At 46.0% G+C, this 24,082-nt stretch overlaps 1 protein-coding gene across 4 annotated transcripts in view; it reads right to left on the bottom strand.

The window, feature by feature from the left end:
• NAF1 (nuclear assembly factor 1 ribonucleoprotein) overlaps positions 1 to 24,082 on the bottom strand; it is a 453,380-nt gene that overhangs the window by 32,708 nt on the left and 396,590 nt on the right. For all 4 annotated transcript variants that reach the window (XM_063920445.1, XM_063920444.1, XM_063920447.1 and 1 more), the window contains 2 exons: positions 10,295 to 10,346; positions 8,185 to 8,287 (listed from right to left, as the gene is read on the bottom strand). In XM_063920445.1, the coding sequence (XP_063776515.1) occupies positions 8,185 to 8,287; positions 10,295 to 10,346 (155 nt within the window). The remainder of the gene's footprint in view (positions 1 to 8,184; positions 8,288 to 10,294; positions 10,347 to 24,082) is intronic.

The raw sequence follows: 24,082 nt of genomic DNA, 5'->3' as shown, positions 1-24,082 counted from the left end.
AGATTTACCGTTAGGTTTAAAATCTTATTTTCTCTTACGTCCTAGAGGATGCTGGGGACTCCGTAATGACCATGAGGATTATACCAAAGCTCCCAAACAGGCGGGAGAGTGCGGATGACTCTGCAGCACCGACTGAGCAAACAGGAGGTCCTCCTCAGCCAGGGTATCAAACTTGTAAAACTTTGCAAAGGTGTTTGACCCCGACCAAGTAGCAGCTCGGCACAGTTGTAATGCCGAGACCCCTCGGGCAGCCGCCCAAGAAGAGCCCACCTTCATAGTGGAATTGGCCTTTACCGATTTTGGTAACGGCAATCCAGCCGTAGAATGAGCCTGCTGAATCGTGTTACAGATCCAGCGAGCAATAGTCTGCTTCGAAGCAGGAGCGCCAACCTTGTTGGCTGCATACAGGACAAACAGTGCTTCTGTTTTTCTGACCCGAGCCGTTCTGGCAACGTAAGTTTTCAAAGCCCTGACCACATCAAGGGACTCGGAATCCTCCAAGTCTCGCGTAGCCAAAGGCACCACAATAGGTTGGTTCATATGAAAAGATGAAACCACCTTAGGCAAGAATTGAGGACGGGTCCGCAATTACGCTCTATCCACATGGAAAACTAGATAGGGGCTTTTATGAGACAAAGCCGCTAACTCCGACACTCGCCTAGCCGAAGCCAAGGCTAACAACATGACCACTTTCCAAGTGAGAGATTTTAATTCCACCGTTTTAAGTGGTTCAAACCAGTGCGACTTAAGGAAACTCAACACCACGTTAAGGTCCCAAGGCGCCACCGGAGGTACAAAAGGAGGCTGAATATGCAGAACTCCCTTCACAAAAGTCTGTACTTCTGGGAGAGAAGCTAATTCCTTCTGAAAGAAAATGGATAGGGCCGAAATCTGAACCTTAATGGAGCCTAATTTTAGGCCCAAATTCACTCCAGTTTGTAGCAAGTGAAGGAAACGGCCCAGATGGAATTCTTCCGTATTCCTGGCCTCACACCAAGAAACATATTTTCTCCATATTCGGTGATAATATTTAGCTTTCACGTCCTTCCTAGCCTTTATCAGAGTAGGAATGACCTCATCCGGAATGTCCTTTTCCGCTAGGATCCGGTGTTCAACCACCATGCCGTCAAACGCAGCCGCGGTAAGTCTTGGAACAGACAGGGTCCCTGTTGCAACATGTCCTGTCGTAGATGAAGAGGCCACGGATCTTCTGTGAGCATTTCCTGCAGATCCGGATACCAGGCCCTTCGCGGCAAATCTGGAACAATGAGAATTGTCTGTACTCTTCATTTTCTTATTATTCTCAACACCTTGGGGATGAGAGGAAGAGGAGGGAACACATAGACCGACTGGAACACCCACAGTGTCACCAGGGCGACCACTACCACCGCTTGAGGGTCTCTTGGCGCAATACCTCTGTAGTTTTTTGTTGAGGCGGGACGCCATCATGTCTATCTGGGGCAGTCCCCACTGACTTGCAATCTGTGCGAAGACTTCCTGATGAAGTCCCCACTCTTCTGGATGTAGATCGTGTCTGCTGAGGAAGTCTGCTTCCCAGTTGTCCACTCCCGGAATGAACACTGCTGACAGTGCTAAGACGTGATTTTCCGCCCATCGGAGAATCCTTGTGGCTTCTGCCATCGCCATCCTGGTTCTTGTGCCGCCCTGTCGGTTTACATGGGCGACTGCCGTGATGTTGTCTGATTGGATCAGTACCGGCTGGTTTTGAAGCAGGGGCCTTGCCTGACTTAGGGCATTGTAAATGGCCCTCAGTTCCAGAATATTTATGTGTAGGGACGACTCCTGACTTGACCAAAGTCCTTGGAAATTTCTTCCCTGTGTGACTGCCCCCCAGCCTCGAAGGCTGGCATCCGTGGTCACCAGGACCCAGTCCTGTATGCCGAATCTGCTGCCCTCTAGAAGATGAGCACTCTGCAGCCACCACAGCAGAGACACCCTGGTCCTTGGAGACAGGGTTATCAGCCGATGCATCTGAAGATGCAATCCCGACCACTTGTCCAAGAGGTCCCACTGAAAGGTTCTTGCATGGAACCTGCCGAATGGAATTGCTTCGTATGAAGCTACAATTTTTCCGAGGACTCGTGTGCAGTGATGCACCGATACCTGTTTTGGTTTCAGGAGGTCTCTGACTAGAGATAACAGCTCCTTGGCTTTCTCCTGCGGGAGAAACACTTTTTTCTGATCTGTGTCCAGAACCATCCCCAGGAACAGTAGGCGTGTGGAAGGAACCAGCTGTGACTTTGGAATGTTTAGAATCCATCCGTGCTGTTGTAGCACCTCCCGAGATAGTGCTACTCCGACCAACAACTGCTCCTTGGACCTCGCCTTTATAAGGAGATCGTCCAAGTACGGGGTAATTAAAACTCCCTTTTTTCGAAGGAGTATCATCATTTCTGCCATTACCTTGGTAAACACCCTTGGTGCCGTGGACAGTCCAAACGGCAGTGTCTGGAATTGGTAATGGCAATCCTGTACCACAAATCTGAGGTACTCCTGGTGAGGATGGTAAATGGGGACATGCAGGTAAGCATCCTTGATGTCCAGGGATACCATGTAATCCCCCTCGTCCAGGCTTGCAATAACCGCCCTGAGCGATTCCATCTTGAACTTGAATTTTTTTATGTATGTGTTCAAGGATTTAAAATTTAAAATGGGTCTCACCGAACCGTCCGGTTTCGGTACCACAAACAGTGTGGAATAGTAACCCCGTCCTTGTTGAAGTAGGGGCACCTTGACTATCACCTGCTGGGAATACAGCTTGTGAATTGCCTCTAGCACAGCCTCCCTGCCCGAGGGAGTTGTCGGCAAGGCAGATTTGAGGAAACGGCGGGGGGGGAGGCGACTCGAATTCCAGCTTGTACCCCTGAGATACTACTTGAAGGATCCAGGGATCCACCTGTGAGCGAGCCCACTGATCGCTGAAATTTTTGAGGCGGCCCCCCACCGTACCTGGCTCCGCCTGTGGAGCCCCACCGTCATGCGGCGGACTTGGAAGAAGCGGGGGAGGACTTTTGTTCCTGGGAACCTGCTGTTTGTTGCAGCTTTTTTCCCCTACCTCTGCCTCTGGACAGAAAGGACCCGCCTTTTCCCCGCCTGTTTTTTCTGCGGTCGAAAGGACTGTACCTGATAATACGGCGCTTTCTTAGGCTGTGAGGGGACATGGGGCAAAAATGCTGACTTCCCAGCTGTTGCTGTGGAAACTAGGTCTGAGAGACCATCCCCGAATAACTCCTCACCCTTATAAGGCAAAACTTCCATGTGCCTTTTCGAATCTGCATCCCCTGTCCACTGCCGAGTCCATAAGCCTCTCCTAGCAGAGATGGACAGAGCACTTATTTTAGATGCCAGTCGGCAGATCTCCCTCTGTGCATCTCTCATGTATAAGACTGAGTCTTTTATATGCTCTACGGTTAGCAGAATAGTGTCCCTGTCTAGGGTGTCAATATTTTCCGACAGGGAATCTGACCACGCAGCTGCAGCACTGCACATCCATGCTGAAGCAATCGCTGGTCTCAGTATAATGCCTGAGTGTGTATATACAGACTTCAGGATCGCCTCCTGCTTTCTATCAGCAGGCTCCTTTAGGGCGGCCGTATCCGGAGACGGTAGTGCCACCTTTTTTGACAAGCGTGTGAGCGCTTTATCCACCCTAGGGGGTGTTTCCCAACGTGACCTATCCTCTGGCGAGAAAGGGAACGCCATTAGTAACTTTTTAGAAATTACCATTTTTTTATCGGGGGAAGCCCACGCTTCTTCACACACTTCATTTAATTCTTCAGATGGGGGAAAAACTATTGGTAGTTTTTTCTCCCCAAACATAATACCCTTTTTTGAGGTACCTGGGTTTATATCAGAAATGTGTAATACCTCTTTCATTGCCTCAATCATGCAACGAATGGCCCTAGTGGACATTAAATTAGACTCTTCGTCGTCGACACTGGTATCAGTATCCGTGTCGACATCTGTGTCTGCCATCTGAGGTAGCGGGCGCTTTAGAGCCCCTGATGGCCTTTGAGTCGTCTGGGCAGGCACGAGCTGAGAAGCCGGCTGTCCCGCATTTGGCATGTCGTCAAATTTTTTATGTAAGGAGTCGACACTTGCACGTAATTCCTTCCATAAGTCCATCCACTCAGGTGTCTGCCCCGCAGGGGGTGACATCACATTTATAGGCATCTGCTCTGCCTCCACATAAGCCTCCTCATCAAACATGTCGACACAGCCGTACCGACACACCGCACACACACAGGGAATGCTCTGACAGAGGACAGGACCCCACAAAAAGCCCTTTGGGGAGACAGAGAGAGAGTATGCCAGCACACACCAGAGCGCTATATAATACAGGGACTAACTGAATTATATCCCCTTATAGCTGCTATAAATTATATACTGCGCCTAAATTTAGTGCCCCCCCTCTCTTTTTTACCCTTCTGTAGTGCAGACTGCAGGGGAGAGCCAGGGAGCTTCCTTCCAGCGGAGCTGTGAGGGAGAAATGGCGCCAGTGTGCTGAGGGAGATAGCTCCGCCCCTTTTTCGGTGGACTTTTCTCCCGCTTTTTTATGGAATCTGGCAGGGGTATTTATCACATATATAGCCTCTGGGGCTATATATTGTGATTATTTTGCCAGCCAAGGTCTAATTATTGCTGCTCAGGGCACCCCCCCCCAGCGCCCTGCACCCATCAGTGACCGGAGTGTGAGGTGTACAAGAGGAGCAATGGCGCACAGCTGCAGTGCTGTGTGCTACCTTGGTGAAGACTGAAGTCTTCTGCCGACGATTTTTCCGGACCTCTTCTAGCTTCTGGCTCTGTAAGGGGGACGGCGGCGCGGCTCCGGGAACGAACACCAAGGACGGGTCCTGCGGTCGATCCCTCTGGAGCTAATGGTGTCCAGTAGCCTAAGAAGCCCAAGCTAGCTGCAAGCAGGTAGGTTCGCTTCTTCTCCCCTTAGTCCCTCGTTGCAGTGAGCCTGTTGCCAGCAGGTCTCACTGTAAAATAAAAAACCTAAAATATACTTTCTTTCTAGGAGCTCAGGAGAGCCCCTAGTGTGCATCCAGCTCGGCCGGGCACAGAAATCTAACTGAGGTCTGGAGGAGGGGCATAGAGGGAGGAGCCAGTGCACACCAGATAGTACCTAATCTTTCTTTTAGAGTGCCCAGTCTCCTGCGGAGCCCGTCTATTCCTTATGGTCCTTACGGAGTTCCCAGCATCCACTAGGACGTCAGAGAAATAGCAAATACAAATGAGAAAAGTATGTTGTATCACCACGGTAACATACCAGCATTTCCCTTATCTAGTTTGATTCAACTTAAATTTAAAACATTTTCTTTTACAATTTAACAAGTAAAGATCTGTCATCATACACTATTGCTGCAGTTGCTCCAAATGCCTGTTTGGCACGCCAGACCACATGCAACTAGGCTGGCACCGTAAGTGGTATTCGCTGAAACATGCGTCTTAGTCACAATGCGATGCGACAATTCTACTTTGTGAGACTACAGATTAAATTGGATTTGCAACACTTGTATATCTATGTGTGAATGTTTCTGAATCTGTATACAAAGTGTTATGGATGCAGTGAATTGAGCTTTTTTTTATTTTTCACACCAAGTTCCGTTGTGCTTCATCTGTGACTTTGTCCATATTTAAAACAAATTCCTGTGCAATTAAAGATGCAGCCTGGTCTCTCTGGTTCAGACTTTAGTGGTGTTTTGCTGCACTTCTGGGGCGATTAAGAAGCAAACTTAATTTGACACAGCAAATCAGTAACCCAACATGGGTTTCTGAATCCCTTTTGCACAGGAGAATAAACAAAATATTTGTGGATCCACAGAACAATTCTGTAAGTGCTCCCAATGTACCTTCTAAAACGGAAAGACATTTGGGGATTATTTTGGGGGAGGTTGGCCCATCTAAAGCTGTGGGCCCCAAAGCAGCTTCAGCTACTGCTCCTATGGTAGTTTCTCCCTCCTAAAGCAGCTTCAGATACTGCTCCTATGGTAGTTTCTCCCTCCTAAAGCTGTGGGCCCCTAAAGCAGCTTCAGCTACTGCTCCTATGGTAGTTTCTCCCTCCTAAAGCAGCTTCAGATACTGCTCCTATGGTAGTTTCTCCCTCCTAAAGCTGTGGGTCCCTAAAGAAGCTTCAGCTACTGCTCCTATGGTAGTTTCTCCCTCCTAAAGCAGCTTCAGATACTGCTCCTATGGTAGTTTCTCCCTTCTAAAGCTGTGGGCCCCTAAAGCAGCTTCAGCTACTGCTCCTATGGTAGTTTCTCCCTCCTAAAGCAGCTTCAGCTACTGCTCCTATGGTAGTTTCTCCCTCCTAAAGCTGTGGGCCCCTAAAGAAGCTTCAGCTACTGCTCCTATGGTAGTTTCTCCCTCCTAAAGCAGCTTCAGATACTGCTCCTATGGTAGTTTCTCCCTCCTAAAGCTGTGGGCCCCTAAAGCAGCTTCAGCTACTGCTCCTATGGTAGTTTCTCCCTCCTAAAGCAGCTTCAGATACTGCTCCTATGGTAGTTTCTCCCTTCTAAAGCTGTGGGCCCCTAAAGCAGCTTCAGCTACTGCTCCTATGGTAGTTTCTCCCTCCTAAAGCAGCTTCAGCTACTGCTCCTATGGTAGTTTCTCCCTCCTAAAGCTGTGGGCCCCTAAAGCAGCTTCAGCTACTGCTCCTATGGTAGTTTCTCCCTCCTAAAGCTGTGGGCCCCTAAAGCAGCTTCAGCTACTGCTCCTATGGTAGTTTCTCCCTCCTAAAGCTGTGGGCCCCAAAGCGATACTGTTCCTATGGTAGTTTCTCCCTCCTAAAGCTGTGGGCCCCAAAGCAGCTTCAGATACTGCTCCTATGGTAGTTTCTCCCTCCTAAAGCTGTGGGCCCCAAAGCAGCTTCAGCTACTGCTCCTATGGTAGTTTCTCTCTCCTAAAGCTGTGGGCCCCAAAGAGATACTGTTCCTATGGTAGTTTCTCCCTCCTAAAGCTGTGGGCCCCAAAGCAATACTGTTCCTATGGTAGTTTCTCTCGCCTAAAGCAGCTTCAGATACTGCTCTTTTGTTAGTTTCTACTTTGTGTTTACAGACAACAGCTTGCTGAGTGGCAATTTAGGCTACTTTACTCAATTCATAAGACAGAATTGCTTTATGTTTGTGCTGTATTTCTAGTACATATTTAGGACTTACTAAATCACAGTGTACTGGTAAGCACAGGCATCCACAAAGTGATTAGTAACCACTATAAAAAGTCAAACAGTATAAATGTTAACAGACCTGCTGGTAAGAGCTGAAATAGTCCTATACTCTATTATTCGCTAAAATTGGAATTACATATTAATATATAAAAGACTACCAAGAAATGGGGAAAAACCTATGGTCAGTCCCAAAGTATTTCAAGCTATAAAGCAGGGGTTTAGGCATGTAATCATACCTTACCTACATAGTAATAAAAATAATGCATCACATCAGAACCTATGGATATCATGATACAGCAGATCAGCTCTTCGTTACAATGTTCCAACCACTGCCCCGACCTACCATACAGATATGTCCACATACACCGTTTCTGCTGTCACGCCAAACATCACTTTTCAGTGCACCAGGTCACATGCGATTTGGCTTGAGAATGTATTTTTCGCTCAAATGTGTATCTTAATCGCAATGTGAAGCGACAAAACAGATTTATGCGACTGCACTAATTAATTTGATATGCAACATTTGTATGGCTGAATCTGAATGACTGAATCTGAATACAAAGTGCTACAATGCCAAGCCCCATCGTGTTTTCTACACAGACTCTGATAAACAAGTACTGCATATCATTTTAATAAGTTTTGTCTTGTAAAGCAGGTTTGTCGCATCGCACTGTGATTAGGATGCACAACTGGGAAAGAACAGACGCTACAGGTATTGTGTACTGCTACTTTCTTCTCTTTTGACATCATAGAGCCGTTGCCATGATATTTGAAATGATATTTGTACAAGGGTCCCTGTACAACATTTATGCATCTTGTTAATTGTGCAATCATCATTTACTAAGCCACTCCAAATATGGCCACTGCATTCAGCTTAGGGAGGGAAGATGTTTTATTCCTTTTTATTAGACTGTGAAATGCATTCACTGGGACAAGCATCAATATTTTCAATGCTATGAGAATGGAGACTGAACAATGGTCATAGTGCTACTTACATGGTTTATCTGTTTCTGCTTTCTGCTTCTTCTTTCCTGCATTCTGTAATTTTTTCTTCTGCTTCGCATTCCTTTCCTGTTCATCATCACTGTAATCTAATACCTACAGGGGGAGAAGAAACCTGCTTAAAGTATTCAAAGTCTGTCAAATGCAACTATAGCAGGTACAGAGAGATTTACATACAGATATAAAGAAATAAAAAGACTCATGTAAAAAGACACAAGGTGTCATATCAGCATACTAGAGCACAATTCTCCTTCACACATCCAAGCAGGCACTCATGTAGCTATCAGTGTGCTGGAATGTGGTGGTAATTTTCTTATAAAACATATCCTCATTCTTCTCCCCAGAGTTTACTCTATGGTAGGTGGGGAGTGATAACATCATCACGGTTACACCCACCAACCCAGCATCAGGTAGATTGCTAAAACCTTTCAGGACGATCAACACTAATTCAGAAAGTCTCCTAAACATTCTGTACAGGGATAGTCAAAAAGTATGCTCTTGATATATCTACATAAATGCCATCAATTATTACAGGTCTACAAAGCATTATGAAAAGAGAAAATATTAAGCAGCGCTAGAGACACAAATTGAATAAGTTAATAACACTGACCATTCAAGAAGATTAAGAGATCCGATGGTATTAGCATAAATGAAAATCAATTAACTTAAAATACAAGAAATATTTGAAAATAGTATTTATAGTAGCAGAGTTACTATCACAGCAGCATCAAACAATTAAGATACATTGAATAACCTCCTAGGACAGTGATGGGGAACCTGGGCACTCTAGCTGTTGTTCAACTACACATCCCAGCATGCCCTGCTACAGTTTTGCTATTTGGCCACGCTAAAACTGTAGCAAGGCATGCTGGGATGTGTAGTTCAACAACAGCTGGAGTGCCAAAGGTTCTCCCATCACTGTCCTAGGATGTCATTAACGGCATATATAATAAAGTTCCTGGAATAGCTGAATTACAATTTATACAGGGGAACATCAGGAGTGGATGTCTAATGAGTGTTGGAAAAAGTCACGGGACTGTGACGAAACGCGTTAGAACCAGCCCCTTACTCACCTTTCCTGGGACTCTGACTCTGTTATGAGAATACAGCGGCAGCAGCTTACTTAAGCGGCAATATCAGAGGACGCTTGGGGACCTCCAGCAGTTAAGCATTCACAGAGACAGAGGATCTAGTGCAGACACACGGCCAGCATTAGCAATCATTTGGTCACTGCAGTGACCTGGTTACAATTCAATTGTAAAGCCACAGTTTAGAACAGAGCTGAATTTAAATGTTTGCAACTTAAACTGCGCCTATATCAACACATTCTGCGATACTCTTCAACTGTCAGTTATTGCAGGAACTTTATTATATCTAGCTAATGACATCTAAGCTCGAGACAGTCTGGAAATGTAATTATACATAATATCAACGAGTAATGATTGCAACATAACTCGGTAGAAGGAGGTCCTTCAATGAATCTTAAATGTTTGATGCTGCTGTGATAGTAAACTCTATTACTATTTTCAAATAGTTCTTGTGTTTTAACTTCATAAAATGATTTTAATTTATGCTAATAACATTGGAACTCTAGTTGAATGGTCAGTGTTATTAATTTACTTTGTGTGTCTCTAGCACTGCTTATTTTTTCTTTTCATATCCATCGTCTTAAACCACAACAGAGGTTTATTTGCAGTAGCTGCTGGGGCATATACTATATGATAGTATATTATTTTCATAATTTAATTGGCTTGTAATTATACCTTTATATTTTGAGTGGTCCCTGGGTAAAGGTGTGTCTGTTCTACAAAGCGTTGCAAATATGTTTTTTGAAAGGGGCAATTTGGCACAATTAGCAATGATTTAGTTAAGATATAGAAGGTAAGATCTGGGTAAGTTAACCATTCGTATTTTGCATTTTCAAAGGCTAGATATATTTAAACGCCAGCAAAACACCCAGTGTTTGACATTTTATACTAGTTAATAGGAGGATGTACAAGTATCACAAACTATTGATCTGATGCTACTCTTCTTCAGCATACCACCTGTGGAAGCTTGTTGTCACAGGATGCATGATTTTATCATAATGATTTATACACTTACTTCGGATGGTGGCTCTTGATCATTTGTCCAGGATGCATCCGAACCCTTAACGCTGCAAGAGAAAAAATAAATACATTTAGAAAGAGATCTAAAAAGACATTAGATATTTGCTTTTTTAACTATTGCTTTTCCATACAAATCACATGCATGTTATACATATACAAGAAAAAAAAGGAAAAAAAAAAAAGAAAGGGGTATAAATCTCCAACTTCCTCCTGAAAATGACATTTAATGGCTGAACTCCATTTTACTAAAAACTGAAACTCCCACCACTGGAATCAATCACATTCTGGTGGAAACAAATGCTGTTATCCCACTTTCTATAACACATTGTCTACTACTGAACAACTAATGCTGCTTTCAGATCGCAAATGCCGGATCCCACCCGGTAAGAGAAACGTGTCCTTACCGGGTGGGATCCGGCATTTGCTCTCCTTTGCTGGCTTTTCGACCCGGCAATATACCGGGTCGGTTGCCATAGCAGCGGGAGGTGCAGCAGCAGGGGCGGGGGTGGAGGCGGAACTGGGAGATGAGCTCATCTCCTGCGCCGCCTCTCCCTATGCTGTGAATGGGAGCCGTGTCGCATCGGAACGGCTCCCATTCACACTGCACCTGACCCGGTATTCAACCCGGTAATAACCCTTCTTTTTTACCGGGTCAGGCGACCCGCTAATTCAGCAAAGGAGCTTTCACATCGCACACTGACCCGTTTCGACACGGCAATATGCCGTGTAGATACCGGGTTATTTGTGCGATGTGAAAGGGGTATGAATAATAACCAAGTTAAATCACCCTGTTGCAAACAATTACCATGGATACAAACTTGACAGCATGTTTAAATGCATGTCATCACATATTCATATTGTTATGCTTCTTGAGCCATTTTTATTCCCCCACCACTTAAGCCTTTACAACAGCAAGGAACTACATAATGTAACACTGCTCTTATGTAAATCCGTATGGAAAGAGTTGTGTTTAATAAAACACTAAATTTTATCAATGCTGAGCCCCATAAAAGGTTACTATGTAGGGATGTTTCTGTCACTTGTTTTAACACGAAGGTATGCTGAGGGCAAAGTGATAAACATATAATGCACCAAGATTTGTGCATGCCACCCCCGACTGCAGAAAGACAAAACAAATCATAATAAAAAAAAAAATCTACCTCAGCTGTTAAATAAGAGGATGGAAGAGTTTGAAAGTAATAAGCATAAAGTGATTGTCATCTAAATAAATATATATATATATCTATATATATCACACACATACATATATATACATACACACACATACACATATCACGGAAATAAAGCAAGACTCCAATTGTGCTTATAGTCAACATTTCAATCAGAAATGATTTTCATCAGGACATAGAAAAAAAACAATACAAACATCTTACCTTATAAACCCTGTACAGAAACACGTGAGCTGTGCCTGGCCGCCGGAACCCCGGTCTGGTAAGGCACTGGCAGATGATGTCTGAGCACATCAGCGCGTCACATATCCAAACCATCGCAATGTAAAAGCACACATTTTAAGGCATATCCATAGCAACAATCCATTCGAACATATAAACACATAGATGAATATATGCACCATACAGTGCAAATAGATGACACTATGCCTTTTATACTGGAACAACACGGTGATCAAAAATACTGATCATATTTTAGTCACTCTAAAATCAAAGGACTAGCTTATACCATATCTAGTGTCGACTTCATTAATGAACCTATGATAATAATTCTCACATGCATTATTGGCACTATAAGCCTACAAGAATCAATTACACCAGGCAGGCTAGAGGCATATCTTCATTAAGATCTTTTGGGGCAATCACTTCAAGACGATGTATCCATGCAGCTTCTGTCTTTAAGAGTAATTCCTCTCCATCACATCCCCCTTCCTCCCCTGTATTAACGGGGGTATGTGATCGATCATCCTGTACTTTAGTGCAGTTAAATTATGACCTGCTATCAAAAAATGACTTGCCACTGGTTGGTCAGATTTACCTGTAGATAGAGCAGATTTAATGCTTGACCTATACATGGCCATCCTTTCTTTGAACTTCCTAACGGTCTTACCGATGTAGGATAAGCCGCACGGGCGAATAATTTGATAGACCACAAATTGTGAATCACATGTGAGATGCGGTCTTATCATATATTTTTTCCAGATCGTGGGTGAAAAAATGAATCCCCAGTGATCATATGTTTACAGGTAACACAGGTGCACTTGAAACGCACCCATTTCTTATTAGCTAGAAAGTGTTGAGGGGTACTTTTACCTTTTACGTGAGATGTCAGATTGAACTATCATGTCATGCAAATTACTTGGCCGGGAGTAACATGGCATTAGTGATGTATCACTCACACCTAAGTCAGTATCTGTCTGTACTAAACTCCAAAGGTTTTTTGAAACTTTCTTGATATCAGGTGACAAAGTATGGTAAACAAACTTCTTTTTATCGTTTGTTCTTGTTTGTTTGGATAACAAGTTATTACGGTTCAATGCTAAAACCTTATTTTTCATGGTAATCAGTGTTTGTCTATCATAACTTCGAAACACAAATTTATCAATAAGAGCATCAATTTGTGATGAAGCTATTTCACTGTTACTGTTAATCCTCATAAGTGTAATCATTTGAGAATAGGGCACACCACCTTTAGAGCTTCGTGGATGTTAACTAGTTGAATGGAGGAACGTATTCCTATCTGTATCCTTTGTGAATACCATAGTACTAATTGTTTTATTTTGGATACTAATTTCCTTTTGGTACAAAAATAGGATTTTAATTACCTACCGGTAAATCCTTTTCTCACAGTCCACAAGGGATATTGGGGAATCCAGTACGATGGGGTATATACAGGGTCCAAAGGAGCCAATGCACTTTAAATTTATTCACTGGGTGTGCTGGCTCCTCACCTCTATACCCCCTCACACAGGCAGTAATAGGTAAGAACGTGCCCAAAGGAGAAAGGACATATATGAGAGAAGGAAATATGATAAAGAGTGCTGAGATGTACACAGCAGCAAACGCAATGGCTGGCAACAGCAGCAGCAACAGGTAACCACATAGAGAGAACCTGCAGAAAAGTCAACGCACTGAGGCGGGCGCCCAATATCCCTTATGGACTACGAGAAAAGGATTTAATCGGTAGGTAATTCAAATCCTATTTTCTCTAGCATCCATAAGGGATATTGGGGAATCTAGTACGATGGGGACGTCCCAAAGCTTCCAGAACGGGCGGGAACGTGCGGAGACTGCTGCAGCACCGCCTGCCCAAACTGGGTATCCTCTTTGGCCAGGGTATCAAACTTGTAGAATGTAACAAAAGTGTTTTTCCCTGACCAGGTAGCCGCTCAGCAGAGTTGCAAGGCCGAAACTCCACAGGCAGCCGCCCATGAAGAGCCCACTGATCTTGCAGAGTGGGCCTTTAGAGACTGAGGAACAGGTAAGGCTGCAAACAGACAGGCCTGTTGGATAGTAAGTCTAATCCAATGAGCAATGGACTGCTTTGAAGCAGGACAACCCTTTTTCTGCACATCATAGAGCATGAACAAAGAATCCGTCTTTCTGATCCGAGCCGTTCGCTTGATATAGATCTTCAAGGCTCGCACAGCATCCAACTCCTCCGGAGGAGCAGAAGAGCCAGAACTTGACAGAACCACACTAGGTTGATTCAGGTGAAACGCGGAGACAACCTTCGGCAGGAACTGCTGTCTGATACGGAGCTCGGCTCTGTCCTCGTAAAAGACCAAGGTGTCATTCCGAGTTGTTCGCTCGTTGACGATTTTCGCTATGCTGCGATTTGTTGCCAAATGTGCATGTGCATGGTACGCAGGGTGCATGCGCTTAGTTATTTAACTAAAAACTTAGCAGTTTTACTGTTGTTCGTGCGGCGCTTTTCAGTCGCACTGCTGATCGGTGAGTGATTGACAGGAAAGGGGCGTTTCTGGGTGGTAACTGAGCGTTTTCCGGGAGTGTGCTAAAAAACGCAGGCGTGACCGGTAAAAACGCGGGAGTGTCTGGCCGAACGCAGGGCGTGTTTGTGACGTCAAACCAGGAACTAAACGGACCGAGCTGATCGCAATCTAGTAGTAGGTCTGGAGCTACTCAGAAACTGAAAGAAAATATTTAGTAGCAATTCGGATACTCTTTCGTTCGCTATTCTGCTAAGCTAAGATACACTCCCAGAGGGCGGTGGCCTAGCATTTGCAATGCTGCTAAAAGCAGCTAGCGAGCGAGCAACTCGGAATGAGGGCCCAAGTACGGACTTTTACACGATAAGGCCCCCAATTCTGAGACACGTCGAGCAGAAGCCAGGGCCAGTAACATCACAGTCTTCCACATGAGGTACTTGTCTTCCACCGTCAACAGAGGTTCAAGCCAGAAGGAGTGTAGAAATTCCAACACCACATTCAAATCCCAGGGTGTCGTAGGCGGTACAAGAGGAGGTTGTATGTGGAGTACCCCTTGCAAGAAAATCTGAACTTCTGGCAACAGTGCCAATTTCTTCTGGAAGAAGATGGAGAGCTGAAATCTGGACCTTAATAGAAAACCAGACATAAGCCCTTATCCACACCAGCCTGCAGAAAACATAAGAAATGTCCCAAGTGGAACTCTGCAGGTGGATACGTGCGTTCCTCGCACCAAGAGACATATCTTCTTCATAATGTTTTGATGGCACAGGTTTCCTGGCCTGAACCATGATAGCAATAACCTTTTTTGGAAAGGTCTTTGTGAGCTAGGATGTTCCGCTCAACCTCCATGCTGTGAAACGAAGTGACCGTAGACAAACGGTCCCTGTTGAAGAAGATCTCTTCATAGTGGTAGAGGCCAAGGGTCTTCGACTGACATGTCCAGAAGATCCGCGTACCACGCCTTCCGAGGCCAATCCGGGGCAATTAGGATTGCCTAGACTCCCTGATTTCTGATGTGCTTGAGCACCCTCGGGAACAACGTAATCGGAGGAAACCGCTAAACCAGCCGGTAAGGCCAAGGCGACGTCAGTGAATCTACTGCCCTCGCCTGAGGGTCCCTGGTACGTGAGCAATACCAGTGATGCTTCTTGTTGAGACGAGAAGCCATCATGTCAATCTGTGGGCAGCCCCACTGGTGGATGATCTGCTGGAACACATGCTGGTGGAGACCCCACTCCCCCGGGTGTAAATCGTGACTAGTCAGGAAGTCCGCTTCCCAGTTGTCTATTCCTGGAATGAAGATTGCGGACATTGCTCTTGCATTTATTTTCACCCAGAGGAGTATCTTTGACACCTCTTGCATGCAGGCTCTGCTTTTTTTCCCCCCCTTGCCGACTGACGTACGCCACTGTTGTGGCGTTGTACGACTGAACCTGGATCGGCCGATCCTTGAGCAGAGGAGAGGCCTGAAGCAGAGCATTGTATATCGCTTAAATTCCAGAATGTTGATCGGAAGGAGGCTTTCGTGGGCTGACCACCTGCCCCGGAACTGTGCCCCTTGGGTGACAGCTCCCCATCCTTAGACTCGCATCCATCGTGAGGAGGGTCCAATCCTGAATCCCGAAACTCCGGCCCTCCAGTGGATTGGAGTGCTGCAGCCACCACAGGAGGGAAATCCTGGCCTGAGGAGACAGCTGTATCATCCGGTGCATCTGAAGATGTGATCCGGACCATTTGCTCAGGAGATCCAGCTGAAAAGTTCTGGCATGGAACCGTCCATATTGGATTGTATGAGGCGATCATCTTCCCAACAATCTTATGCAAAGATGGATGGACATTCGAGCAGGTCGGCGTACCATGCGGACCGTCTCCTGAAGCGTTCTCGCCTTGTCCTCTGGTAGGAACACCTTCTGGGCAACAGTATCCAGCAACATCCCCAGGAACAGGAGTCGCTGAGTCGGCTCCAGGTGGGACTTACGCAAGTTGAGGATCCACCGATGGTGTGACAAAAGTTGGATAGTGCGGTCGATATGGAGCAACAAAAGCTCCCTGGATCTTGCTTTGATCAGAAGGTCGTCCAGGTAAGGGACAATATTGAATCCCTGGACCCGGAACATCATCTCCGCCATCACCTTTGTGAACACCCTCAGATCTGTGGACAGGCCGAAGGGCAGCAGCTGGAATTGGTAATGATGGTCCAGCAGGGCAAACCGCGGGATGCGGTCAACATCCCGCTGGACGGGATCCCGGCGGTCGAAATACAGACGCCGTAATCCCGACCGCCACAATCCCGACATATTCTCCCTCCGTGGGTGTCCACGACACGCATAGAGGGTGAATATAATAGTGTGCCGAGCGTAGCGAGGCACCGTGTCCGCAGTGTGGCGAGCGAAGCGAGCCCGCAAGGGGCTGCGTTCCGCTCGCCACCCCTGTCAGGATTGTGTGGTCGGGATTCCGGCGTCGGTATTTCGACCGCCGGGATCCCGTCCAGCGGGATTACGTACTGATCCCCAAACCGCAGGTATGCCTGATGAAGCGCCCAAATCGGAATATGGAGGTAGGCATCCTTGATATCCAAGGAGACCATGAATTCCTGTTCTTCCAGGCCCGCAATCACTGCTCGCAATGATTCCAGTTTGAACTTGAACACCTTCAAGTAAGGATTCAAGGACGTTAGATTCAGAATGGGCCTTACCGAACTGTCTGGTTTCGGTACCACAAACAGGTTGGAGTAATAACCCTTGCCGCGTTGCCGTATTGGTACTGGAACAATGATGTGTGACTGGACCAACTTTAGGATGGCCTGTTGCAACTTAAACTGCATATCCTTCAAAGCTGGTAAGCTTGATTTGAAAAATCGTTGGGGAGGAGTACTATCAAACTTCAGGTTGTAGCCTTTAGAAACGAGATCCCTGCCCCAGGAAGCACGGCAGGAAGCCTCCCAGACTCTGCTGAAGTGATGCAGTCGATCTCCCACCTAGAGATCCCCTCGGGGTGGGTGGGCACAGTCATGCAGAAGCAGAACTGGTGGTCTATTCCTGAGAGCTGGTGCTTGCAGGTGTTCTTGTATTACCTCTGGTGCTTCTAGTCGCATTGGAGGCACCTCTGGCCTTAGACCGAAATCTGTGAGACCGAAAGGACTGTACAGACGGCCCCGGGTAGGAGCGTCTTGCCGGTGGGGCCCCAGAGGCGAGAAAAGTGGATTTCCCAGCCGTAACTTTGGAAATCCAAGTATCCAATTCAACCCCAAAGAGCCATTCCACTGAAAAGGGGAGGGATTCCACACTAAGTTTGGATTTTGCATCCGCTATCCACTGACGCAACCACACGGCCTTGCTCACCGACACTGCCATGGCAGAAGTCCTAGCATTAATGTTCCCCATTTCCTTGAACGAATCAGAGGACACGTGTAGTGTCCTGAATGTGTTTTAGGTGGGTCACCATAGTGACCAGGGGCACAGCCCCAGAGAGGCCTTCCTGAATTTGAGTGGCCCATGAATGAATGGCATGGGTCATCCGCAATGACCGGCCTTTGCGATACACCTGCTGAAATAGATTTGAGTGTAGTCTCTATTTTCCTACCCCCAGAATCCTTGATGGTAAAGGAGCCCGGGGCAGGTAGAATGCTTTTTTTGGAAAGTTGAGAGACTGATACATCAACCCCTGAGGTTTCCTCCCAAAATTTCCTACCATCAGGAGCAAATGGGAATGTGCGCAAAAACTTTTTGGACACTTAAAATTTTTTGTCTGGATTTTTCCAGACCTGCTTGAATAGGTCATCTAACTCTGAAGAATCAGGGAAAGTGACATTAGGCTTGTTTTGTGTAAAGAAAAACGACTGCTGTGATGCAGTGTCCTCTAGAGGGAGCTTTAACACGTCCCGTATAGACAATTTTAGGAGTTCAATACCCTGGGCAGAATCGGGATCCCCACTAACGGGGTCCAAGTCCTCCCCATCCTCATCTGTGTCAGACAGTAAAGCAGGCAAACCACGCTTTTGTGGTCCTGCATGAGCGGAGGGGGACTGAGCAACATAAGCCCTAGCAGCTAAATCTGCAACAGCCTGTTGTAGTAGCTGAGTTTTCTGAACATTAGCAGTGAGCTGTGATGACATATCAGACATCATAGTTTTAAGAGACCATAGCCAGTGGGGCTCTGGACCCTCTCCCCCAGCCCCTTCACTGATTTGTGAAGATTGGCTGCATTGTTCACATGAAACAGAATCATATGATAATGGAGAGAATCTGGTACATACACTGCACAGCTTGTGTTTACCCATGTTTCACAGTAAGCACAATCACATACACACAGACAGTAATATATTGCAAGCCTGCCCTACTGTATGTGAGAGGAGAGACACAGAAAGAAGGACACCAGCACACCCCTAGCTGTACATCCCCAGTGAGGCTGTCAGCTAACTTTATCACAGTAAACACTGATAAATTCTGTCCTGTAGAGGACCCAGATAGTGTACCATAGCGGCTTTCCCCCTTTGCTACACCCTGTACCAGATTTCCAGCGTGTCTGAGGAGTCAGGAAGTGCTGTGTGTGCTGTCCATGGCTGCAGTAAGCAGAGGAAGGTGCCAAAATGCCTCTGGTCCCGCTCTGAGTTAGCTCCACCCCCTCCAATGGCACCAGAGCTATAGTTATTTATACTGGCAATGTCTCCTTTCAGCTTAAAAACATCACAAGTGCTAGTCTAAGCGATTGTGAGGCAGTCTACACGGGGGATCTTAGCGGGACCCCCACAGGAGGATCCCGTACGCCACACCCGCGTTCAGATGCACAGTGAACCGGGGGACCCCCCTAGCAGGGCCCCCAGTGTGTACTCACCACAGTTATCACCTTCAGGCAGTGTTAAGCGTGTGTGTTGTGTGCTGCGGCTGTGACAGCCAAGGCACAGTGCCCCGCTGAAAACCCACCCCTCAGGACGGTGGTCCTGCAGCAGGGAAGCGGCTTTGCACCTCATAAGGCCGGTGACTGTCCCCCCACTAACTCCCACTGTGCAGGTATGCTGCTGCCCAAACAGCATACCAAAAATAACAAACATTAAAAAGAAATTGAAGAAAACTCTCTGGAGCTCAGAGATGTGCATCCTCTCCTGAGGGCATTTTTATCTAAACAGCCTGTGGGAGGGGGCATAGAGGGGAGGAGCCAGCACACCCAGGGAATACATTTAAAGTGCACTGGCTCCTTTGGATCCCATCTATACCCCAATATCCCTTATGGATGCTAGAGAAATAAATGTCAGTTTTACAGTGTTATCTGTGGCATTATGCTTTTTAATAATACCCTCCAATTCTTCTTTAGTGCCATGCCAAATTAATAGAAGATCTATGAACCTTGTAAAAATAAAAGTTCATTTTTTAACTGATATCAGGGTAAGCAAAAAACAAATCATCCTCAATATCGAACATATATATGTTCTAGGGAGGCCAATCCCGGGCCGTTTTTTTTCAATCCCGGGATTCGGGATTGAAAAACGGTCAGTCCCGGGATTGCAGTAGGGATCAGTGAAAGTTGTAGGGAGCAGTGCTGGAGGGAGGGTGTAGGTAGCGGTGCGGGAGGTAGGGAGTGTGTAGGTAGCGGTGCGGGAGGTAGGGAGGGTGTAGGTAGCGGTGCGGGAGGTAGGGAGGGTGTAGGTAGCGGTGCGGGAGGTAGGGAGGGTGTAGGTAGCGGTGCGGGACTCAGGAGGGAGGATGTAAGTCGCGGCACACCCCATAATTTGCATATAACACTGAGTCGAACAAGAATTTTTTTTTTAGTAAGTATCAATTCTGACAATCGAACCCAGATGTCAATCTGAATATGAGAAAAAAAAATTCTTATCAAGTAACAGCTTCTTAACTGAATTCAACCCAGCTGCATGAGGGATAACAGTATAAAGGCTTGACACATCAACTGTGACAAGCCATGCATTATCCGGTAAATCACCTACATTTTTTAATTAATTAAGCAGCGTGGTTGTATCCAGCAAGAAATGCGGATGTTCATGAATTAAAGGTTGTAACAGTGAATCTAGATAGATCGCAGTAGGCTGAAATAATGACCCTCTAGCAGACCAAATGGGTCTACCTGGGGGAGGGTTAATACCCTTATGCACCTTTGGAAGTGTATATAAAAAGGGGTGTAATAGGGTGCTCAAGCAATAGTCTTAAATGTCTCCTCATTAATCACCTTAGCATCTACTGCCATCTCTAGAATCTCAATTCCTTAAAGAAAACATTTGTGGGATCACCCCTCAGTTTACAATAAACCCCTGGCATATCAAGCCAACGTAAAATCTCAAGTTTATAGTCACTAAGGTCCTGTAAGACAATTGCGCCCCACCTTGTCTGTGGGACAGACAACTAAATTGTTCATTATCACGTAAAGTTTTCAGCGCCATACTTTCTTGAACAGATAAGTTTGGATGATGTTTGGGGGATTTTTTAGCAAGTTCAGAAAGTTCCTGATCCAATCAATGAATAAATGTTTTTATTGTTGGATTATTGGATAATGGGTCAAATGATGATTTTTTTTCTTTAATTTACTCAGACTATCCGGTATCAAATTCACACCTGAGTTATTTCCTTAATTACTATTAGAGAAATATTCATGACTCTTCAATCGACGATGTAGTTGGAATTTCTCTACTTGCAACCTAAGATCATTAAAGGAGTTTGAAGGCACAAATGATAAGCCCATGGTTAGGAGACTTTTCACTATACGATAATACATGAGATGACAAATTAAAAATTATTTCCTCTTTGAATTTCTGGGCATCTTTTTTCCACCCTCTCTGTCTGATGTTTTGTCGTCCCCTCCGTGTGGGATGTCTTTTTGGGCACCTTTCTTACTGGTGGTGACCCCTAAAGGGATAGAGGGTTTACCACGTCGTGTTGTGCCTTCAGTGTCACTAGGTGTGCGGTTGTCAGCCAATGTTTCTGTATAGTGGATACAGAAACATTGGCTGACTTAGGGTATCTGCGGTGTCTATAAAAAGGTTATTTTTTACAGTCGTCCTGATGTCCAGTGAGCCAGCGATACACCTGGTGGTGTACCCTATTCTCAAATGATTAAACTTAAGAGAATTAACAGTAACAATGAAATAGCTTCATCACAAATTGATGCTCTTATTGATAAATTCGTGTTTTGAGGTTATGATAGACAAACGCTGATTACCGTGAAAAATTGGATTTTGGTACTTACCGGTAAATCCTTTTCTCCGATTCCACAGGGGACACTGGAAGGCTTAAGACCATGGGGTATAGATGGTGGTAGATGGAGTCGGCGCTTTAAGAATCTAAAGATGTGACTGGCTCCTCCCCCTCTATGCCCCCCCCCCCCCCTTCCAGACCAGTTAAGGAGACTGGGCCCAAGGAGAGACGGAAGACCAGACAACAGAGGAGGAGGTGTAAGGAAAAAAAAAAAGAAAAGGTAACATAACCATAAACCATGTGTAAGAATAACACACAAAACTTAAAGTGAAGAGAGAACAATCACAACAAAGAACTAACAGTACACAGTATGACAGGGAAAGAAGCGCTGGGTTGGTGTCCAGTGTCCCCTGTGGAATCGGAGAAAAAGATTTACCGGTAAGTACCAAAATCCAGTTTTCTCCTTCATCCACTAGGGTTTAAGACCGTGGGGACGTCCCAGAGCTCCCTTGTGTGGGCGGAAGAGCACTGAGAACCCTGCAGAACCGCATGGCCAAACTGAGAGGCCGTATCACAAAAGTTTCAAACCGGTTAATTTTAGGAGGGTATGCTGGCCTGACTAAGTAGCTGCTCTGCATAACTTGGCCAATGAGACTCCAATGGCAGCCGCCCAGGAGGTACCCACAGACCTAGTGGAGTGAGCAGAGATAGAAGGCGGTGGTTGTTGAAAGGAAGCCAGATAGGCTTGACAAATAGTAAAATGAATCCTGCGAGATAAAGTTTGTTTTGAAGCAGGCCAACCAGGACGAGAAGCGTCATATAGGATTAACAAAGAATCCGTTTTACGAATAGAGGAAGTGCTGTCCACATAAAAGGCGTAGGGCTCAGACAACATTGAGACCTTGTTGAAGAATAATCATCTGGAAGGACCGGAACCATAATTGGTTGGTTAATGTGGAAGGCCGAAACCACCTTTGGTAAGAGAGACATTCTGGTGCGTAATTCCGCTCTGCCAGAGTGAAAAATGAGATATGTAGGTTTACAGGAGAGGGATTCCAGTCCAGAGACCCTTCTGGCGGAGGTCAGTGCCAAAAGCAGAACCACCTTCCACATGAAGCATTTTAAATCTGTAGATTCCAAAGGCTCGAAAACAGAAGTTTGTAGAAAAGCGAGAACCAAATCCAGGTCCCACGGTAACACAGGAGGAACGACAGGCGGTCTCAATCGAACACCTTGGAAAAAAGTCTGTACCTCCGGAATCATAGCCCGACTCTTTTGGAAGACTACCGAAAGTGCCGATACTTGTACTCTTAAGCATCCCAAACGAAGTCCTGCGGCGAACCCCAAGTGGAGGAAAAGCAACAATCTAGACAACTTGAATGATGTAGAGAAAACATTACAATGCTCACACCATGTAACATAAACCTTCCAGATTCGGTAATAATGCTGAGAAGTAACCTCTTTTCTGGCTCGAAGCATAACAGGGATAACCGCTGAAGGGATACATGTATCTCTCAAAATTGCTTTTTCAACAGCCAAGCATTCAAACGTAGCAGCCTTAAATCTGTATATACGAAAAGGCCTTTGTGTAACAGATCACTGACTCCGCTTGCGGGTCCCTTGTATAGGAGCAGTAACGAGGAAGTTTGTGATTTCGTCTTGAAGCCATGAGGTCTACCTGTAGCAGGCTCCATCGACGCACTAGTTGTTGGAAGACTTATTGGTGGATTTCCCATTCTCCTGGGTACATATCTTGCAGACTGAGGCAATCTGCCTCCCAATTGTCGACTCCCAGTATAAAGACAGCTGGGAAAGCCTCCGCGAACGTTTCGGCCCACTGGAGAATACGAGACACTTCCCTCATCGCTGCTCTGCTGCGAATGCCTCCCTGTCGAATTATGTAAGCCACAGCAGTGGCACTGTCCTCAGATTGTTCGATTTCGTAAAAGCGGTAAAGCCAATTGTAGAGCTCAAGGAGGTTGATAGGCAAAAAAGCCTCCCAAGAAGTCCATTGGCCCTGAAATTGGCGATCCAAAGTCAGTGTTCCCAAACTGGCACCCGTCGTGAGCAAAATCCAGTCTAAATTCACAAAACGCCTCCCTTGCGACAGATTTGAATCGTGTGTACACCAAAGGAGTGACTTGCGAGTCCTGGGAGCCAGCTGTTAGGTTCCTGGTGCTCAGAACAAGGGAGATGTTCATGAAGTGAGTCCAGAGCACCAGGACGTAACGCTGGGAAAGGGGAATGGAAAGGGAATAGCCCCTGGCGCCCTAACTCTGTTGTCTCACCCGTGCTATCGGAAATCCCTTGCGAGTCTATGGTTTCTTGAGCCCTTGGCAGCCACGTTTGAAGGGCGGATTATGTCTGCCCAACTCCGGTGCCCCCCGGTCTTAATGAGAGACAAAGGGAAATCCGAGGCAGAATGATAACAAAAGGACCTCTAACTAAGCAAACAGGCCAGGGGCTACAAGCTAACTAAAACCCTAAAGTATGTGCGGAGAAACCGCCAAAGGAAAAGAACAACAAAGGAAATGCTGATCACACGCCGACAATACCTTTGTGTACCGGCGGTGACAGCATAAGCAGAACCCTCTGCAAAACACCAGGGACAGAAACAATAATGGAATACAGCGGCCTAGGCCAACGGACGCGGGAGAGCCGCTACTCACAGAACCGGTACGAATACTGGCAAACGGACAGGAACTTCTAATGCTGCCGACACCGA

Source organism: Pseudophryne corroboree, chromosome 1 (genome assembly GCF_028390025.1).
Source record: "Pseudophryne corroboree isolate aPseCor3 chromosome 1, aPseCor3.hap2, whole genome shotgun sequence".
NCBI lineage: Eukaryota > Metazoa > Chordata > Amphibia > Anura > Myobatrachidae > Pseudophryne > Pseudophryne corroboree.
This window is presented reverse-complemented; position numbering and strand designations above follow the sequence as displayed.